General features: G+C 43.5%; 1 protein-coding gene across 1 annotated transcript in view; it reads right to left on the bottom strand.

Moving 5' to 3' along the window:
• Positions 1–4,519: 4,519 nt before the first annotated feature.
• The window catches only part of LOC112566642, a 42,544-nt gene continuing 25,047 nt past the window's right edge, over positions 4,520–22,016 (bottom strand). Inside the window, exons 3-12 of the mRNA XM_025242919.1 lie at positions 16,200–16,297; positions 15,813–15,902; positions 14,499–14,634; positions 14,146–14,219; positions 13,769–13,956; positions 11,477–11,583; positions 11,001–11,142; positions 9,188–10,654; positions 8,282–8,516; positions 4,520–8,156 (exon numbers count right to left, since the gene is read on the bottom strand). Coding sequence (XP_025098704.1) covers positions 8,142–8,156; positions 8,282–8,516; positions 9,188–10,654; positions 11,001–11,142; positions 11,477–11,583; positions 13,769–13,956; positions 14,146–14,219; positions 14,499–14,634; positions 15,813–15,902; positions 16,200–16,297 — 2,552 coding nt within the window. The 3' untranslated portion in view covers positions 4,520–8,141. The remainder of the gene's footprint in view (positions 8,157–8,281; positions 8,517–9,187; positions 10,655–11,000; positions 11,143–11,476; positions 11,584–13,768; positions 13,957–14,145; positions 14,220–14,498; positions 14,635–15,812; positions 15,903–16,199; positions 16,298–22,016) is intronic.

Raw genomic sequence — 22,016 nt, 5'->3', positions numbered from 1 at the left:
TCTACACGTGTCATCATTTCGTGGATAGACACCAGGGGGAGCACATTTGCTTACGCTGAAGGACTGGAATGACATCGCTTGTGAAATGGGACCAAACGCCTATTTGTGTATTCGCAAATGATTTGCTACAAGCATTCGTCCTCGTCAACTTTTCATTAAAGACATCGTACATCTCGGGATGCTTAGTGTAAAACTCTTTTTTTAATGTTTATCCCGCAACACGTTTCAGTAACGTGGACATTTTTCCTGATAGATCATCACAGACGGGAAGGGATATACGCTGACTAGGAATAAAGTGAACTTTCTCTTTTGACCCCTTTCACCTTTGACCTCTCTCTATGGGGAGGTTGTTAGAAGTATATCCCGAGAAGGGAAGAGATGGATTCACCCATATTTGCACTACCCATTAAAAAAAATTGCACCTCACTAGTTCTTTAATGGAGAAACGCTGTCAGAAGATATTCAATACATATCTAATGAATTTTAATTATATTTCAGTAGAAAAGCACACGTGATGGATGTAAATGAATTTTTTTGCTCATTTCGCTAAAATTATTATTAGATGTTCTTTAAGTTTGAAAACATTTTAGCCCCTTTTTACTCTTTGGCTATTCTTCGAGGTCTGGAGCTAACAACCTACAATGATATATCCTTCCATCATCTTGACTTTGGCCTCAGCTCTACAACAGGATGTTTCTTTGACGAAGTTTCCAGTTCTTGAAATGCGTCTCTGGGACAAGGTTTACACATTTACAAGATGCCGCATCATTGACAAAACTTCTAGTTCTAGAACATGGCTTTTTCTTCACAAAGCTTCCAATTCTTTAACATGGCATCTCCTGGACAAAGTATTTAGTTCCGCAAAATGTCGATGTCCTGGACAACATTTTCAGATCCGCAACTTGTTGTCCAGACATGACAGTACACGAGAACAATGCGAACACCAGCGGGTCTCTCTGTGCCTCTGGGGACTGAGCAGCAAGGCCCTAAGGAGTGAAGTAAAGGGCCGAGAACTTCGACATCGCCGGCAAGCGGGTGAGGTCCACGTTCGGGTTCTGGACATGTCCGTTACCGGCGCGCGGGGCTGTTTCTGCGGCAGCGGTGACCAGCGGGGAAGATTTGTTGCCGGTTGGCGTGACAAAGTCAAATTACGACTTCAACAACGAGGAAAATCAATTCCAGGGCATGGAAAATAAAAAGAGAGGAGTAGCTGAGAGAAAGTGGGTGACAGGAGGGAGGGCGACGGGGGATGGTGTAGGAGGAGGGCTGGGCTTAGAGAAGGGTGGCTGAGATGAATTTCGCGGAACAATGACCAGAACCGACAGAGATATAGTCGGGTACTAACGAGAGAATGTCTTAAGAATCCTTTGGTCCTTAAGGTGTATGTCTTTAACGATGAAAAATCAGTAACAGGCAGCAAAAGTCTGGAATTCCCTTCCACTTCGCATTGGTCAGTCTCCCTCATTTTCAGTAGACTTCAGCCTTTTTTTTCAAAGGCTTTTGATAACTGATGTTTGACCTTAGTTCTGTGTATGTGTTTGTGTATGTGTGTGTGTGCGCGCCTTGCATCGCATACTGTATCGTCTAATTCCAAGCTACAGTTTGTGCTTTTGTGCTTTTTGAGCCTTTTCAAGGATATAGCGTGTTAAAATAATGATGATGATGATGATGATGATGATTATTATTGTTGTTGTTGTTGTTGTTGTTGTTATTAAGTTTTTTTAATACACACATTGTCTTGTATTCTTCGTGTTTCCCAGCAGGCTTGCAGCGAGAAACTGTACATGATGTGGCGACAACTCTGTTCAGTACGGGCGGTCTGGTGACGCAATAGCAAACCGTTTGTCCCCAACTCATTGAAGATTGTAGGTCGTCGGTTCAGATCTCGCTTCAGGCACACTTTACTAAAAAGAATGTTAAGTTTGGATTTTCGAAAGCTGATTACATTCAGGATTTTAAAAACTCTCATTCTAAAGGCAAAGGAAATCGCGAAATTCTAAAAAAAAAAAAATTTTTTTTCGGAAGTGTCAAGATTAATTTTCGATTTACGCTCCCTTGAAACGCTCATTAACGTAGTGGAACTCCTCTCTCTCTCTCTCTCTTCCATTCTCCGAGACTTTTTTTTCTTAACTTGATTTGCTACCTCTGGTATAATTTTCATTACTGATAGTGAAAGACACCAACAGGCAAACGTATCTCTGAACACTTTGCTTGATAGCAACTCTTTTTCTGTTTTATGTAGGTTAAAACAAATTGTCACATCTCATTACAGATTCTTTTCTTTGTCATACCTCTCTTCTGTTTACTTTTCTCAGAACTGCAACACTTTCCACCTAACTTCCTTTTCCTTTTTTATTTCTTTTGAATATCCACAAATACATTGGTTGCTAGCCGTGCAAACAGCCAGCAGTCCTGGCCACAATGAGAATAATGAAAGACCTTTTAAGAAACTGCTCTTTCCTTTTTTTTAGCTAACAGTGTCATTTAAACTTTAGTAAATCTTGTTCTTCTCCAGCCCATTCTCTTTTCCAAACCCGAAGCTTCTCCGTGGCTTTGCCATAAAGAACGTTAAAGGCTTCATTTCTTGGACACTAGGCGGCGCACTTTTGCTTGTCCTGAGACACTGGAGTGACGTCATTTCCGTGATATACATCGATCTTGGGGCTTAGAGAGGGCTGAAAAAGTGGAGTTCGATATTTTTTGCTTCACGCTCACACAACCACAAGCACACACTCACACATATATATATACACACACACACATTCAAATATACACACAAACGAGTCTATAAAAGCTAAATAACATCAAACATGTCGATGGAATAGAGATGAGGATGCACAATCGTTAAAACATAGCTTTAAAAATATTTATTGATATATTTGTTTCTGCACTCTCTCTCTCTCTCACTGGCTTACAACCCTTTCTCTCTCACGCACCCACACACACAGGAGTGGCTTAAGAGAGACAGAGACCCAGACTCCATCAAGCCATTTGGTCGCAAGCGAACCAGACCCCAGCGCTTGAAGTAAAGCCTCGTAATAGTTCCACTTGAACATTGAAAAGCTGAACCGGAAGTGACGGCCGTAGGTCAGACGAAGACGAGCGGTTATTCTGGAAGCGAGGGGACGTCGGGAGAGAGGCCATGGGCGGAGGCAGCCCACATTACTGACGGTGCATCACCTGTAATTTGAGAAGTCGCCAGCTTTGCCGGAGAGTGCGCGCCACGGCCGTGATCGAAAGAGTCCATAAAAGTTGTCCTAAACACTTCCGCCACGGATCGCGAACAGAACGCTGGGAAGTTAACGAAGAAAAATTGCGTTTCAAGCAGCCCCCGTTGCCTGGGAGGATGGCGGCGCGCTTGGTTGGCAGCGTGCACGACATCGCAGCATAATGTGAAGTTCAGTCGCTTTGCTGGAAATCTCAGCCATTATGCTGTCTTGTACCCTGGACCTTTTCCCCCAGAACTGGGGCTCGAGACTATGGAATGGTGGCTTAATGGCAACCGTCAACTTGTTTCAGAACCCATCGTGTGCATTTACAGACTTTTTTTTTTTGTTTAGATGTGTGATGCCTTTTTGATGTACCTTTTCGTTATCATTTTCTGGTGATGGAGAGCCCATCGCGGTGATAGAATTGCTGATGGTTTGTGGCAATTTTATGGGTTCTCCGATCCAACCCCAACTCTTCTTTCCAACGTGAAACGGTCGTTTGGGATGTCCAGGCTTTTGCAGCAGTTACCTGTCAACTCATTTTATTTTATCTTTTATTCCTTTCCCTCCGAAATGTTTCGATTCAGAACTCGACAGGCTATGTACCTTGATCACAAGGCCTTAGAAATATACAACTCTCAACAAACATTAACCCTGCCGTCACCATACAATTCATTAATATATCAAGGAAATTTTCAATGAAAAAGAAAAGAAAAACAACTATTAACAGTTTTGTAATCTGTTTCTCCGTGAGAATTGAACCAGGCTGATAAAGTCCAACTTGACTGACTGAAGTATTTAGTGACAAACAGATCCAAACCGTCTGCAGAGGGAAAAAAAGAAAAAGAAATGTCGGATTTGATTCACTTTCGATTCAATTTTGTTCCACTCTCTTAAAGATGTGGGAAGAAGTCATTGAAGTTAGCGGTAATCTTCGTGACACACTGGGATGTGCTTGAAGACCCTTTCACTCCAGTTTGTTGAAGCAAACGTGAGAATGACAGGTAGGTCGTAGCTGAGACTGTGATTTGTCTTCATTAACTGACCAATGGACTTCTTTTGTCGACTAGTTCACTTGTGCAAAATATTTCATCTATGCTCTTAATTTTTCTTTCATCGATGCGCTTTTGTTTTTGTTTTGTGCACTTAAAATTATTTTTCTTCATTGAGACCAACACGGAAAAAAATTAATCCATGCTTAATCAAAATATTGCAGCTTCGTAATGCACACACATCCACACCACATGCACACACACAGATGTACAGCTAACATATCAAAGACTTGGAGAGAATAAGAGAACTCCTTCAAGGCAAGTAGACAATGTATTTTAATATCATAATCACAACAGACTCGCAAAGATTACAGTATGTACAAAAGAAGATGCATTATAAGTTACAAGAACCATATTTACAGAAACTGGTGGGACCGCAGTTCGAGTCTATGGCTGTTCCTCTATTTCACAGTCTCAGAGTGGGACATCAGGATTTCTGACCCGCTTACACCTTAACAATTTCTTCCAAGACAATGAGAACACCGATGAAGGTTGTGACGATGAGGCTGACAGAATTGCTGCACTTTCTCCTCCAGTTCCGAAAGTCACATTTGAAGTTAAAGCAACCCTCTGTCTTCATGGAAAATAGGAGCATGGACAATGTCGGACTGAGAACATGGAGTAACCCTAGTTAGAGATCATGATGGCCACAACAGCTAGATGGATTGGCTTTGGTCAGGCATTGCAAGGACCAGGGAGCTGTCTTGCCCCACATGTCACAACTTTGACAATTTAGAAATGCTCTGATTTACAAACTCTTGACAGTTAGAGAAACTTTGTTATGTCAGTGAGAAACAATTTCATTTCATCATGGCCATTGTTAAGAGAGAAGGATACTATAGAGAAGAGAGAAAAAAAAAAGAAAAGAAAAAAATTGTTGAAAATGTTTTTCTTCTTGTTTTGAAGTTGTTTTGTCTCCAGTAATACAGACAAATATGTTTGAAATATACTGAGCTTTCTATTACTCAGTGTTTTCCTATGTTGCAAAGACGCTAAGTGTTCGAGTGTCATCAAACTGGACGACGACGATTCTTCGCACTTGTACCTCCCGTCTAACCCAAATGTTTGAAAGACAAATTTGTCAGAGCCTCTCTTTCAGAACATTATATTTAGCAATATGATTGCATTTACTGTCTCATTTTTCAGTTTACATTCTAACTTGCGAAGTAAATAAAAATGTTCTGGACAGAGATTGAATCTGCATAGTACATCCTTTCTTCTAGAAAATAAAAATAATCCAACTGCAAAACAGACCTACAACCCAATAATATACAACAATCAAATGAACACAAATTATTTATCTAGCCTTTCTATTAATTTAAAATAAATGTTCCTAAACGTAAGACAACGATTGTGGCTTTAAAGCATACAAACGTTGAACAGTTCAAGAAATACTGGTTCTAGAAAATAAAAGGGAGAGAGTTGTGTTTACTTTATTTGACGAACAGCACATTTGGATAACAATTGTCAGAAATAAACTTTGAACAACGCAACACAGAGCGATGCCACGGTGAATGTACAACTTGCTGGGGTGGTGGGTGGGAAGACTGCTGACTAACTTTAAAGAAAATGAAGAGAAGGAAAAGGAAAATGGAGACCAGGTGAAATAAAGCTAAGTTCAAACTTTCAGAATCTGTTTCTCCCCGTTTGGCTCTTGTTATATAAACCTCTGTCTATTGTGTAAGAGCATCGACTTCCTCGCACGTGCATTTATTCATGTGACCATGTGGCGGTTGTTGTCAGAATTCGTTAGAGTGATCGAATTTTTGAAAAGATTCCACGTAAACTGATGGGAGATGGAGGCGGAGGTCGCTGGATGAACATCAGGTCTGGGATAACTTGCATTTTTGTTTCTCATATCTTTGACGACATTGGTTTCTGAAATCGCATTTTTTTGGTATCTTTCAAGTACGTGTATGCACATTCACACGCAAGCATCCTCACAAACTCGGGTAAGACGAACACAGACGCACGCACGAGTATACACACACGATATATGCTCACCTCTGGTATAGACACGCACTCAGGTAAGTTCAATATAGAAGGAAGGCAGAGAAAAGTGAAAGCGAGAATGAGAGAAGTGTGAATAAATGAGGGAAGTACTACGGAGAGGACGAATGCGGAAAGGGGATAAGAAGGAAGATAAGGACGAGATGAGGGAGAGAGAGAGAGAGAGAAGAAAACAGAGAAGTACAGAGACTCATACATGTAAGAAAGCTTCACGAGGATTGTAACACGCTTTTTCAGAAATAACAACTGAAGCAAAACAAAACTTAGAAAAATAATTAAGCACGTTTGAAGATTAGGAAAACGATCGCAGAAAAAAAAGTGAAGCTGTAAAACAAATCAACAAACCCACTGGTGTCTCGTTCTCATTCGTTGAACAGTGCCTGTCACTTCACAACAATGTCAAACGGGCGAACAAACAATTTTATGAACGGAAAAACGAGACAGGGAACTGTATTTGGCCTCACCCCTGGACCTTGGTGTTGCCTAAATGTGCTCCACCATATTTGATTTATTTCTGCATTACAGATGTTACCTAGCAACCTAGAAGAACTGGACGTTAGGTATATTTGTTTTCAATGTCAGGTGCACGAGCAGAGTCAAACTTCAACGCACTCATAGAGCCTCGAACTCGGTGCACTCCATACCAAAACAATTAAAATTTTTCTTTCCTTTTCTCTGCTTTAACTGTCTTTTCTGCTCGTTTCTGACCTGTCTTCCTCACCAGACTCACGTATGAGACAGAATAAGCTTGTTGCGTGGATGGACGATGTCCGTGACTGGAATCATTGGCCTCCGAGACAAGCCGCGAGAAGTGGTCACGTGTCTCTAGTATCTCGTGTCGAACACACGTGCAGTTGAGGTCCATGGCCGTGGATGGACTTGGACCCTTGGCTCCTTGGACCGAGGAAGTAACTACGTGTTAAACAAGGTATATCAAAATCTGTTTGATCACGGTACATCAAGCCTTAACAGCTTTAAATGTAAGGATGGTCTGGTTAAACACACCAACTTGCTCAATAGCATCATGTGACATCGGGTGCTCGCCTTGCTAACACAGTTCGCACCCGGGAATGCGAACGTCTTCATAGCTACAGCTCAACTGCGTCCGTATTGAATGTTCTCGAAGACGCCATCTTGGCTACGACTGTGCAGGACCAATCAGAGGTACGCCATGGTCGGGGTGCTAGAGCAACCTGGAGTGGAACTGTCTTTGGCTGAAGAGTCACGTGCACGCTAGAAAAATTTACTGGTGAAAACCGTCTTAGAGCGCAGTCAGCAAAGAGTGAGCGCAGTTCACATTCACACTTTGCAGTTTAAAGACGTCAGCTTCCCAGTTTTGTGACGTCATCTTCGAAAAACCGCCGTCAGATTTGTATAAAGGCCGTTCCTAACCGGGGTAAGCCCCCGATTGTCACAACCTCCCATAATATTTGTAAATGTATTGGCAATGTATTGGCATATAAACATGGACTTTGCTCGGCATGTTCATCAACGGTTAAATGTTCCGAACGTTTATCAACACCTACCCCTCCCCCGAATAAACATCATTGGTGTCCTGTGACTTTCATCCAAGCTTGGTCAAAACGTTCGACAAGGGCCAGAACATCATTTTCGAAGATCCCATCTGTGGTCGAGTCTTTGCCTGAGAATGACATCGCGTGCGTCCAGTCCGTCGTCCCGCGTCACAGACTGCTTGCAGGACAGGCTGGCGGCGCTGTGCAGCAGAGCGTGCGAAGGTTCGAGAGACTCCTGCAACCGTTTGAAGGTTTGTCCCTCCTGTGCTGAGAGATCTCTTGCCTGGAGGAGAGCGTCGTGGACGCTGCTTCGACGATGTGCCTCTGGTCACGTGGTGGCGCTGGTCTGGACACGGCTAGAGAACATCCACCTGGCAACACACCAACACAGACAGAGTTAGGACGAGATGGAAGAAGAGTTGGAGGAGTTCAAAAGCACAGAAAAAGGAGGGAAAATTCTCCAACACGAAAGAAGACGACCATCATTAATATTTACCTTAATATTCTGGTAATTATCACCGAGATGGCCGCGGAAGGACTTGGAGAAATAATCCTGGGTCGGCCCCCAGTCCCTCTCCGCAGTTGTCAGATGTAAAAGGCTTCCATTGGCAGAGTTATTGTTCGCCGTACTGTGACTGTTGTTGTTATTGTTGTTATTGAAGTGTTGAAGCCAGGTGGATGAGGACTTCACCACTGGAACTGGGATCCCAGCAGGTTGTTTTTCGCATATCCTGGAATCGAAGTACAGCAGCTCTTCAGCAAATCTTGAATTGCAAAGAAAACTATAAAACTATGTTTTCACATGCTTTATGACCTGCAGTTGGAGTTTTCCTTCGCAATAGCAAAATCTGGTGAATACATTGTCACAAAACTGAACTCTATCAAAATTAGTAATTTTTATTTTTTATTTATTTATTATTATTATTTTTTATTTATTTTTTTTTTTTTTGCTTTTGAAAGTCTCGCTCCCGCTCGCCTACCCGCACTGAGCGCCTGCTTCATTCATATCTCGTCTCCTCTTCCTGACTAAATAACATTGTGTGTCATTTTGTGAGAAAGTCAAAAGTTCTTTATGCATGAAAGGAAAGAAACTAACATTTAAGAAAACAAATAAAAAATATCGAAAAGTAATGACGGAGATGTACTGGGGTGAGAGATAGAGATCAATCGAGAATGTATACCTTTAACTGCAACCAAAAAAAATGGATAAAAAGGTTCATTCTTTTCTTTCATAGAAAGCAAACAAGGAAGAGGTAGATGGACAAAAGAATGAACTTTGGTGAAGGATGTTGGATGCGAGAGTAGAAAGCAAACTAGTATGTAAGATAGAATGATATAAAGATTAGCAAAAACCTGGATGCAAGAAGAACCCACACCGACTGCATGCTACCTGTGATCTCACCTGGACTGGATGACGGAGGCTGGGATGCCGGCAGTTTTGGGACTGGAGTTACCATGGGTATGATGGTCTTCCTGCGTACCGTTCATGTGCACCCCGACCCCCATGTCCTCCCTGAGGTCTTGCTGACGACAGGGGCTGGTAACCGTGTTGGGGGTCCCCAACCCTACTCCGCCGTTTGCCCCGTTCCCGCTGCCCACGTGAATCCCGGCGGGGCACACGTTCCAGGGAGAACCCGCACTGACGTCACACGCCTTGGACGGGTGGTGGCGGGTGAGAGGGTGCGTGTGGGGCACGCTGGGTGGCGTCTGAGCGCCACCGGACCCCAGCGTCAGGGAGGCGGTGCTGACGTTCAGGTGCATGTGCGTGACGCCGGGGTCGTGGAGGCCGGAAGTGCTCTTGATGACGGTGTTGTGGCTGAGCGTCATGGCCGGCATGAGGTCAGCTGATGGCAAGGGAGGCAATGCCGAGAGAGACGACGCGGACGATGTCATGACCGACAGAGACTTGTCCAGCTTGGGATCCTTGGTCAGAAGGTTTGAGGGCGGCGGTGGAGGAGGAGGTGCCTGAGGGCCACCCACTGGGGCAGAACTGTGATGCACGCCTTTGAACAGCGCCGGAGGCACACATGGAGGAGCCACCGACCCCTCGACAGTGTTCATGAACGAGGTCGGCCCGAACATGGGCGATCGAAGGTCCACAGGCTCGAGACCCGAGCCGTTCACCCGGGGTGTGTATCTGTCATGCTGGGGATGGAACTCATGGACGAACTTCCCCCTCCCGTCCGCGGCTTCCATGTGTGAGGCCGCGTGAAGCGGGGGCGGAGGGTGTGACGGGTGGGGGAGCGTCACATCCTCCCCCATCCCCATCCTCTTGGTGAGGTCAAGGCTGTAGGTGTCAAGGCCGTATTTCGGCACATCGTACCCGTACTTGGCGGACGCCCCCATGACGTCAGAGTAGGCGTTGCTGCCGTAAGGTAGGGGTAGCTGGTATTGTCTGTGGTCCGGGAAGTACCCGTTGGAGAGGCCGTGTTTGTCGGTTGAATCCAACCTGTACGTGTCCACAGGGTGGTACACTGACGGCGTGAAAGCTCCGTAACCGTGCGAGCGGTACAGATCGGGTTCGAGCGAGTAGCTGTTGGAGCCATACGGGTACAGGAAGTCGGCGGCTTTGAAGTCGGTGGCGGGTGCTTCGTAGGCGTTGAAGGTCGGATAGTGCGTCCCATAGTTGGCGATGCCGTTGATGATGCAGCCGGCGGGGGTGGGCGTGGCACCCCCCTTTCGCTTCTTCCCGTTCTGGCCACAGTCTTTGCCCTGCCCTCCCTTTTTCTTGCTTTTGTTTGACTTGGACTTTGCCCCGAGGTCTTCGTCGCCAAACCCAAAGCCAGTGCACATGTCGAGGTCTAAAAGAGGGTAGGGCAGCTTGAACTCGTTCCCTCTCTTGGTGAACAGGTCCTGGCCTTCGTCATCGCTGTCAAACAAAAATCTGCAAATGTATTCTTATTTCTTTTTCCACATTCAATATTGCCAAAGTGAATCCCAGTTTCATATTTCATTTGAACATCCTGTGTATATAAAATAAATACATGTGTGTGTGTGACAGAGAGAGAGGGAGTCGCATGTATGCAGATATGCGGGTTCAAAGCTTTGCGAATCAAATGAACGTGTATATATTTTTAGCTAATATTCTATATCATAGACGGTCTCATAATCTTCACTAAACAGCAAAGGAAGAAAAATCTGCAATTCCTTGGTGTACTGTAACTTATCCAATACAGTCGCATAATTAACAATAATTAACAATCTGTGTCACTCACGTCAGCTGGCGATGAGTGCAGATGATGAAGTCCGGCTTGCTGTTCTTGTAGATGACTTTGCAGCTGGACTGCAGCCACATCCAGCGCCAGTCCTTGGTCAACCAGCGGTAGGCAATCAGCCCTGAGCTTCCTGTCTTGATTACTGATCGCCACACAAATGATTCTCTTAGACATTGCATGAGAAGAAGAATGGCGCCAAGTTTCTAAATACTCACAGATTCCTTCTGATTAAAAAAATTTCGTTCCATACATTTAAAACTTCTGCGCGTCCTGTTTGCTGCGGAAATTCATGGACATTTGGATATTTTATCTTTGGAAAGAGACTTTTTTGTTCAAAAAAACAAACTTCTGTTACGTACACCACATTCGAAACACGAGAAATAATACTTCAAAACACGGGTAATTCAAGCACGGTACAAAGACATCGGGCAGAAGGTGGATCCTGGAATACATCTGACGAGAAGCTAAATACTTACGTTCCTGATGTGCTGAGGAAAAGTAGCACAGGTCATCCGGATGTATGATGTCATATCCGGATTTGGAGGAGAGCTCGTGCTCAGAAAAACCGAACATCATCTTTCCCCTGGAACAAACAATGGTTTCGCGTGTCTTTTCAATTTGCTTAACACGACTACTTTCTATGGTGTGGTTGTCTTTGAATAAGCAAAATCTGAAATTGGAATCGACGTTTGCTTCTGCCCGTTAGTCGATCAAAGTATTTAGAGACGGCGAGGACTCCAGCAATCTGAACGAAGAACAACGATACTTTCTTTTATGTTGAAAGGTAGTATATGACGAATTCGGTTTTTCCCACGACCTTCTTTCAAACATTGGGCTTTGCTGAGGTACATTCCCTCCCACTTTGTCTCGTGTTTATATAATATGTACCTTCCTTAAAGTGGTGTCAATCAAAACCCTTCTCCCGAACTCTTTATTTAAGTTTGTTATCGCACTAATCTCTATGAAAAATTAAAAAGGCAATTAACAAAATCAATGAGTTTTTAATTGGTCGGAGTCCACGGAACACTTGGTTACATCACAATAACCTGATGAACTGATACATTAGAGGACTTGTGATCTTCCACCTTGTTATGTCGCACGTGACCCGCTCGTTAACTAAACACGTTTTCGATGATTATTTCTGTTATTATAGAATTATTTATTCACCCAAAATAAAAATCAGCCGATGGAGCATATGTCTGTCAAAGAAAAGACAATAAATATTTTGCCAAGTGAACAAATACCCTACATAACAATGTGCATATACCCACGGTAACGGACACAACAGTAAAGTGATTTATCAGATGTGAGACCGTTGAGTTGTTTTTGCTCAGTCGGGTGTATTTAGTGCATTTCTTCTTGTGTGGTCGTTTCCCACACACGTTTAATCTCCGGGGTCATCGTCGAGTGGAAAACACTATCTACCTCCTGGTTACCCGATCATCTCGGCCTCTGCCAATCTGGACCGTAGGAGCAAAACAATGGAGCACACCCGGAGAGGTTGTTCTCCCAGTCAGTCGCCATCAGGATCGCGTTTCCTTTGCCGTTCTGCCGGGTGCACAGGAGACCGGGACTTGGCTGCCTACCTTTCAGCTGCGATAACTTGTCGGATGGAATGTGTCATACGATACAAGCGGCCAGGACCCCGGCAACTCGGATTTATTCTCGTTGACTCCTAAGCTAGCTCGAGGTCTGAATCGTCCATGGCCCATTTGTAAGAGTGGTCACCCTTGACTCTCACCTTTGACTCAATTTTGGCAAGGCCGGGTATGGCGAAGCTCGGCATTATGAACTGTACTCCATTGCACCCGTCTCACCCGGGTAGACAGGGGTGCGGTTCACTGCAGTCGTTCTAATCCTCGACGCCTCCTCGTTTTTTGGAGACCGTCGTTTGGAGACGCGATCGGGTTTCGGGGTGGAGGTGGGCTGGATTTGTTTGTACCTCTGGTAATTTTGTAAAAGGCCTTTCCTAATATTGTCAAAACTTGCCTCAGCTATTTGAAATTTTTTTTAAAGAAAAAAACATGCAGCAGATGACCTTCTCCACCTTGACAACCAACCACCCTCACACTTCCAATTCTCTACGATGAACATAAGAAAGGAATGTCCCTCGAGTTGCTGCTTTGAAGGTTCTCTCGCAGTTGACCAAGCAGATCCCCGCCATGTTACATCCGAGTCACACGTTCACACAGTTCAGACTGTGAAATGGAGGACTCACTCTAATCCTTCGTGAACTCTGTCTGAGTGATTTAGCACTTCCGGGGCACTAATCCTCCGGCTTCAAAGCCGGCTCTTCTGTTCTGTAATTAGATAGTTTTAAGCACCGACCAGGTCCCACTGTCATTAAAAAAAAGTTTATTTTACACAAAAGTTAAAAAAAAAATCTCAAATCAGCGTGCGTTGATACTTGCCCGTGATTTCCTACCAAAAAAGTGTAGAATGGAGTAGAAGCTATCGTTCTTACACTGTAAGAACAAGTGCGAGCTACTTTGATGACGTGAGCAGAGGACTGCGAGTTGTTTGCACCAGCGAAAATGAAAGTGTCAAAAAAACAATCATTGCGATTGTCACGTGGCCAGTAATCAGGCAGCTTATATGTGTGTTGCACGCGAGATCACCGTCGACAATGTGCTGTCCACAGTGGACAAAGCTGTAAATACGATTTTATGAAAATGAACAAAGAAAAATAACTAGAGAAAAAAGACACTTAACAAAAATAGAAAATAAAGTAAATAAATAAAATAAATAAAATCTTCTGAATGTTTTACCTGTTGTCCATGGTGATCGAGGAAAAGTCCATCTTGTGTTTGCTTTTGAAGGTGAGCTCCCTGGACGGTATGTCAAAGAGTGAAAGAGGACCAAAGGGCGAACACGTGGCAAAGAGAGCGAGTTGAGGATCTTCAGCTCGAGGGCTTTGGCCATGCAGCACCCTTATCCACCCGTTTAACTCCAGCGTCTACGAAAAATAATCAAATAGCTGGTAGAATGATTGTTTTTCTTTGTTAAACTATAGCAGGATAGAACATGCCAATAAGAAAAAAAAGATAATTTTTAGGGCTATGATGATGATGACGACGACGACGACGACATCAGCCATCATATGTTGCACTTTATATAGAGGTGAGGACATGAAGTGTCAACTTACGATGAATCCAGATGTGTTATCCAGGAGACACCGGAACCTGACAGTGAAGGAACGGTGAAGATGCTGGATGTTCTCTGTCACAACAGAAAAAAAAACTGAAGTCGAGGCGCTTCTTGCTTCTCGCCTACCCGAGGATTCTGCTGCTGACTTTACTGGATCTTTGTGAAGCAACAACAATCCATGTTGTGCGACATACCTTTACATTATTCTGCAATTATTTCCAATTATTCCCTGCATATAAATGGCTTATTAAATTAGTCAACCTCAACGCGGGTTGTTCTTATAGACCATCTTAAAATGTCGACAGAACTTGTGAGCAGACACCATTGCGTTACCTCCCCTGCTATTCTCACCTGGAAGCATAACTTCATGAAGAGGAATGTTAGATTTTTCTTGCGGCAACATGGCGTTCCAGGTGAGCTGCCTCTTAAACTCCTCCCTGTCCTCCGAGTGGATCAGCTCCATTACGCTCTGGTGGATGATGTCGGACTGAAAGGCGGATATCATTTTGTTTTCAAAACAAAGACTTGCCAAGGACAATCATCCAGATTGTCTTGACATTGTATTATCTAAATCCTTTAAATCTCTTATCGATCTTGGTTTGACAGGTAACAACAGTAAAATACGGGTAATCTTAAACAAATAATGTTTTGTAAGTCTTAGCAAGAAAAATCGTGTACCAGCTTAAGAAACAAATTTACTCTTTGTATCCACAAAGAAAGCAATCATTCGTGTGCGGCTGTAAGTATTTTCTATTTCACTTTCTAGAGATTAAAAAATTAAATTTTATTTACATTTCATGCAGAGTAATAAAAAAAATAAGAGGTTCAGATGATTGACAAAATTTCAACAGAAAACTAATGAAGAGGCCGTTAAATTTCCTTAAAATTCAATTTGGTATATTACTTTAAAAAGTTTTTTAGTTGTTTAAGAATGTGGAATGGATTTACAAATACAATTTCCTCACAGTTCAGATTCTTCATCGCTAACATCACTTCCACTTTTCAAAACAGAAGTCATGTCATGCCCCTCTCAGCCACTACCCTTCACCTTTCTAAACTGTCTCCGTTTATTCGTCTCTTTGTCGACACCATTTCAATCTATAAAAGTTCACTTCACACTCATTCCCTTTCACCCTTCACTTCTGCTCCCCCTCCCTGAGAACAGGACGATGCGATTTGTTAAGATTAGCGGGAGCCGTTGTTATTAATGACTCCCAAAAGCAGCTAATTAACTATCCGAATTGGGGAGGTCGGGGTAGGGGGTGGTGATGGCTGGTGGGGTCGGGGACACGTGTGTTAGTTCTGGAAAGCCGCTTAGGTGCAAGACCAGAGGTCAGCGTAGATCATGTCCTGACACTTGGGGTTGATCACGTGACTGCAAGTCTGTAATTTAATGTCTTTAATCGTGCGGCTGCGGCAGGACCAGCCGTCTGGACCTGGTGGGAGGACGGGTAATACCTGGCGCCATTGAATTGGTTTGACTAAGTTTGGTGTGAAGAGCAAAAAAAAAAAAAACAAAAAACAATGGTTTGGGGAAAATTCTTCGGAACATTTTGTCAACGTCCAAATTTATTTGCCGATGCAATATGATTTAGTAAGCTTTGGAGGTTTGGAGCTTTGCGTTTTGCCTGGTTAAGAACGGCCTTTAGCAAGATAAATTCTCACCTGGTGGAAGCCAAGGTACTGCTCTACAGTTCTGGAGGCGAAGAATACCTCTCCATCGCACGTTACGACGAAGATGAATCCGTACAGAGCCTGCCACAACAAAAATAATAATTGTGGGATTCTGGCAGTGTGAAAACAATTCTGCTATACATACTGCGTGTTTCATGATTTGTGGACATGATAATTTCCACTTAAAATGAAACACTTCTGCGCTCCGAAGCTTTTCATTTCAAATCCCTGAGGTAAACTATGTTTAAGACTTTGAGAGATTCTTGTGTAGAGCTCAGAACTTTTATTTTATAAAAAGGTTTTGTCCTGCAGAAAACATCTAACCCAGAAATTTGTAAAATGTCTGTCTCACGGCATACGAAAATATTGAACACTAACCTGCAGCACGCTGTCTCCTTCGGAAAAGTTGGGTTCGTGGAACAGGTGTGCCCTAGACATAAGGTGGCTTTCGATTCCATACCTGGCAGGCAAAACGGCTGAAACAGATGATTGTGATGTCATCATCAGTAAGGCAGTTTAGACTGCACGTGGGTTTCAATCAAACAAACAAACAAACAAACAAACAATCAAACAAACAAACAAACAAACAAAAGCAGCAAGATAAATTTTAAAAAAAAACACTCTCCTTCCTCTCTCTCTCTTCACACACATGCATATACCCACACACACGCACATCTCTATTCTCATTTTTTTAAAGCAAGCACTTCTGCACGTGCATGTCCATGCGCGTGCCCCTTGTGCATCCAAAAGTGTCAGTCAGTCTACGGGTACCAGCTAGCAACCAAAACCCACCGAGACCCACGTCCTCCCACTGTAATCCCCGCTAACACCGTGTCCCAGCCATCGAGCCCACCGTCATAAACATGGCGATAAGCCCAGCAGTGTCCGCGCCTACCGCCGCCCACCGCATGGCCAGCAATATTTTTGCCCCACATTATTTAGTAATTAATGGCCACGAAATCCGAGCTCGCACCGAAGCTAATTACTTGAAACAGATGTTGGGATGTTTCGGGAGTCCTGTATGACATAGACACTGCAGCTGCCGTTGCTAGTGTGGACCAAACGTGCAAACTGAAAATGGAAGTTTTCTCCCAAGTTTTGGAAACAGGGCAGGACGACAAACAAATAATTTGTTTTGCTACTGGACCGGGGCAAGAAAGCGTTCGTCTTGTATTTCTTTACTTTGCTTCAAAGCTACAGATTTAAAAACAAATGAAGCAGTCCACAATGTTCCACAAAACGATGTTCTACCAAAGCAAAAATGTTTTGAAGTGGCCACCAGAAATAATATTACATTTATTGCCGATGTTATTTAATCACTTAAGTGCCTGACACTAGACAACAGGAGTATGTCCTGTGGATTGAGGTGAGAACTATTATCTACCCAACATTTGGACGTGACAACGTTTTTTTTTTTTTTTTTTTTGATATTTATGTTGATGGATAATCAGTTTGAGTAGTTGTTTTCTGCACGGGAAAAAAACTATTCTCTTTAAAAAAAATTAAAAATATACAAAACAGAGAAGTCTTCAATGACAGTTTGGCTAACAAGGAGTCTTCAAAGTAGTTTAGCTACCACCTACATCATTTTAATTTCATTGCATTCTGAGTATTTCATAGGTTAGAGGTTAATTATTTTTTAATCACTTTACACGTTGCATAAAAACTCAGCCTTTAAGAGTAGTAAAATCAGTGACGAAGAGAGGGTCCACTAGACGTGTGACAGTCTGAGCTGGTGTCATGCACGCCCCATATAAACAGCCCCCCCTAAAGACCCATGGTGAGAGATATCCCGCAGTTCCCTTTCGAGTGAGGGGAAGCTAACCTCTGACAGCTCTCGCTGCTCTTCTCGCCTGCAGCCTGGAGGCTTCCGATCTTTTCTGGGGGAAAAAACACAAAATGGCCTGGACATCCTAATGGAAACAAAAATTGCAAAAGCCCGGACCTCAGACCTCTTACGTGTCTGATGGGTTCTGATGTCTGTAAAGAGAGTTTTCAATGTTTAAAACATTTTTCTAAACGGTCATGGAAGTGAGTGGAAGGGGAGAAAACTTCTTGGTGTCGCCACAAGGCGGACACCATCGAAGCACATGGTCCGAATGTGTCTTTAATTGCACCCGAGTGTCCAGCAACGTACGGAGGCAGTGAATCTGTTAATCAATGACGTGTCAGAGCCCCACCCCGGCTTTCCCTTCCTCCTCTCCCTCCCCCTACCTCCCAACTCAAAGGAAGTCAAAAAAGACCCTCCAGGAGGACAGGAAGAAAAAACCTCGATGATGTCAGGGATCTGCGATGGACCGCTTGTTGACCTGCTGTAGGGTCTGACAGAAATGACTTCCTTCGTTCCCTACCCTCCGCTCCTAGTCCTTCCCACCCCCACCCCACCCATCCTCGATTCCCTTCTTTCGAAAAATAAAATCGTGTGCAAAATCAAAACACCTGGGAGATCCCTGCAGGTGATAAAAGCATGTAACTGGCGCCTTCCTGCACCGTCCTGTGCCCTTGCTTCTCTGAAGGCGGCTATCAAAACAGTCAACAATCCATTTGTCTTGTTCGTGCTGAGAAGAAAATAGAATTGCTGCAGAAAGTTCCGCGTGGCCTGTCGATATCTACCCCCGGGGACATTAATAAAAGTGACGAGTTCAAAATGGTGCTGGGGTTATTCTTCGTTTCTTGAGGCCTGGGGTCCCGAGTGGAAGGCAATTTTTTCTTCCCGCTGTTGTAATGAAGTGTTAGAGAAACAGGCGGGCAATCGAGCGCACTGGCAATCGAATAACTTTTTTTTCTGCTATTTTTAGTAACGAACCGGTCTCACGTCACGTACTCTCGAGCTTCAAAAACAACGGAAGAAAAATAAATACTGAAATCCTCTCATAATTAAATTATTAATTAAAAAATTGTCACGAGAAAAGCTCGAAACGTTCGCTGTTCAAGAAGTCTCGAAAATAATTTGAATAAATATATGGACAACTATGAGCTGCGACAAAAATGTTTATGACAAAATGATAAATGATAAAAAAATTACCAAATATAAATTTAAAAAATGATAAATGTTTATGGTTTTAAATTCTTGCAGCAAACAGTCAGTTTTAGTTAGTAGCATAATCACAGGTTTTAAATATTGAAAGAATACAGTAAGATATAAAGGCAAAGTTGAAAACAACGAAAGAGTAAGTTAAAATATTTTGCGGTTGCAGTCGGTATTCAAAAAGTAACACAAAAATGATTAAATGAGTGTGAAATGATTAAAACATTCAGTAAATACTTTTACAACTGTTTGTTATACTTTTATAACAAGGCATCCCGGCACTGGACAAATAAGAACACGTTCAGCTACGTCCTTCCTGCCTGCTCTTTTCTCTCTCTCTCTCTCTCTCTCTCTCATATTCCTTCTTTATTAAATCGCTCACTCATTTGCAAAACTTTCCTGGCAGCTTCATTTTCTAAAAGATCGCTTTTGCAGTTAAAAACCAATGATAAAGCATAATAAAGCCATTGACTGATAAAGGTAACAATAGAATTCCTCTTATCACTGCACGCTGCATCCTCAAAGAATTAAAGTGCTCAGGGAAACGCGCATAAAAGAAAATTTCAGACATCCAGAAATTTTTTTTGGTCTAAATATTCCCTACTGGACTGAATTTTCTCTTAATCCAAGTGTGCAGAATGTCAAAGAGTGACAAGAAAGCGGTCATGGCTGCCGTCACGGTTCCCTGGAGATTTTTACCTGACGTCCAGTCTGATTCATCCGTCATTGACTCCTCCCCTCCCCTCCCCAACCACCACACCTCAATCTGAATCATGCCAAGGAAATAAACTCGAAGACGAGGAGGGAGAGAGAAGGCAGGTGTGTTAATTCCATTAGTTTTTGCGGGTGGCAGTCGGGCCGAACGCCGGGCACAGAAGAACCCATGGCCAGCGTCTGGTGCCCAGACCTTCTGCTTTGTCCCAGCAAGCACCGCGCCTCGCGCCGGGTAAGAAAATACCGTCAAGTCGACAGACCTTGAATGAACGGGCCAGCACGGCATCTGTTCGGTCAATTATTTATAGCACTAATGAAAATTATGCATTGATTGACGGATCAAAGGCATCAGTTAATCCGGGGCTACCCGTCCCGGGAGGCTGGCTACAAAAGGTGAGCGTCTGGGGTTGCGCCAGTCAGGCTGATTAAATAACACAGGTTTAATTGAAGCGCGAACAATCGCATAGCACAACACGGTTTCCACGAATCATTTTGACGGTTCCCCCATTTCTCTAGATTGATCATTCGTCACCAAATGTCATTAAATTGGAAAGAAAAGAAAAAAAAATGTTAAATCGGAGGAATGAATTTTGGACACTGCCATCTCAGCCTGTACTTTTATTCACAGAAATTGAAAATATATTTTATGGAGCCGACTATCAAGGTACATAAGAAATTTCAGCAGAAGCAACAACAACAGGAGTAACAACAGTTCGTCGGAATCATAAATAAGCTTTTTAAAATGCGGTGATAGCCTAGTAATGTATTAAAAAAGGATTAGTGCAATCAACAAAATAGAAAAAAAATGTTCAAATAGATAATTAAATTTATCTACTTTTTTTCTCGACGATTTTTTTTTTTAAATTTCATACCTAAATTCTTCAGATTTTGAAGGTGTTTATATCAAATATGGACAGTTTGAAATTAAAACTGTCGTAGAATTAGATCGTTCAAAAACACTGTCTTGCACAGGAACACCAACATCACAAGGAACAAAAATATAAAACTCTCTTCTAGTAGGTTAGTTTAATGGAGAGGAAAGTTCTTTTAGTGATTCCACAATCGCCATGCTATTTGATGTGGCGAGGGGGAGGATGAAGGGAGATGAAGGAGGTAAACCAGGGGGGGGGGACAACCCTCACTGAGAGGCGCAACGGTTCGATACCCATGTCGCGCAAGAAACCTTCATCAAGTCGACCATCTGGAGGAATGGGTACCTGACTCTTTGGTTCTGGAAGGTAAGGCAGGGAGGGAGATGAGATGGGCACCGCCCCCACATAATTAAGTGAGGTCTCTGACACCTCACTCCCCAAACTACCTGAAAAGGGCAGGGAACGACCTTTACCTTTACCTTTACACGGAGATCTTGCGCATGCGCCGTAAGCGGACGAATGACGTGACCATCCGGCAATGCGTGCGCAGCTCCGCACCCGACTTGCGGTCAGGGCAGTGCGGAGCGAATGAAACCCTAGAAATCGCCGAGGTAAGCCGAGATGGTGTGGTTGTCTCCTCCCCTGTCCAGGTCTGCCACCTGCTATCCCCATGTCGACCCCACCCCACCCCGACCCACCCAGCCACCTCGCGGGGCGTACACCTGAGTGCTGATTATACCCCGGTAGGCTCTGATCTTTGTACCCTGCTCGAGCCACGCAGTTAAGTCCTCCTTGGACAAACAGAAGTTTTGGTAGGCGGCGTCGTCGCTCCGGTACTTAGCGAATTTTGATTATGTGCCTTGTCAAGCGGCGACAAAGCGCCTAGCAGGGGAGGTCACCGAGATCACCTAGAAACTCAAGAGGGCGCTATTGTTGCAGACGATAATGGCGGCTACTGATTGTGGTCACGCACTGCTGAACGCGCGGTGTATCGGGTCGTGGTCTCTCCTACACTATCTTCTTCATCCCTGTTGCTCCGGCAAACCCGCTTGTACCCTCGCATTACGCTGACGTGCAAGCTAACCCACCCAGCCACCCCACTATCCACCCGTCCACCCCACCCAGCCACACGTCCTTCCCATCTTACAACCCACGTTTATCACATAACTTGCAGCGCTAGCATGTCCTGAGATATATCTATTGATGTACATACCTACCTACCTGTCTACTGTGGAACAGTCTACCTCTCCATCTAAAGCAATTGAACTCCCTGAACTGCTTTCGACTCCATCTATCTAAATACTTTCAAGACATATATAGCTGAGATTCCTCTCAACTCCAGGAAACCTTGTAAATATATCCACACATATCCATATTTTTTTCTTACATATTTTTGTACATATCCACCTTCCTTTATGTTTACCACAAATTATTATTCTATAATTAATTAATTACATTTACGCAGTTAATTTTCTTCCCTGTAGAGGGCGAGGGCTAAATGAAAAAAAAAACATTTTCTTGTTTATTTTACCTCTTGTAAATAAAGAAATGTCATTGTCTGTCCGTCTGTCCGTCTGTCTG

The sequence above is a fragment of the Pomacea canaliculata genome, linkage group LG6 (genome assembly GCF_003073045.1).
Source record: "Pomacea canaliculata isolate SZHN2017 linkage group LG6, ASM307304v1, whole genome shotgun sequence".
Classification (NCBI taxonomy): Eukaryota; Metazoa; Mollusca; class Gastropoda; order Architaenioglossa; family Ampullariidae; genus Pomacea; species Pomacea canaliculata.
This window is presented reverse-complemented; position numbering and strand designations above follow the sequence as displayed.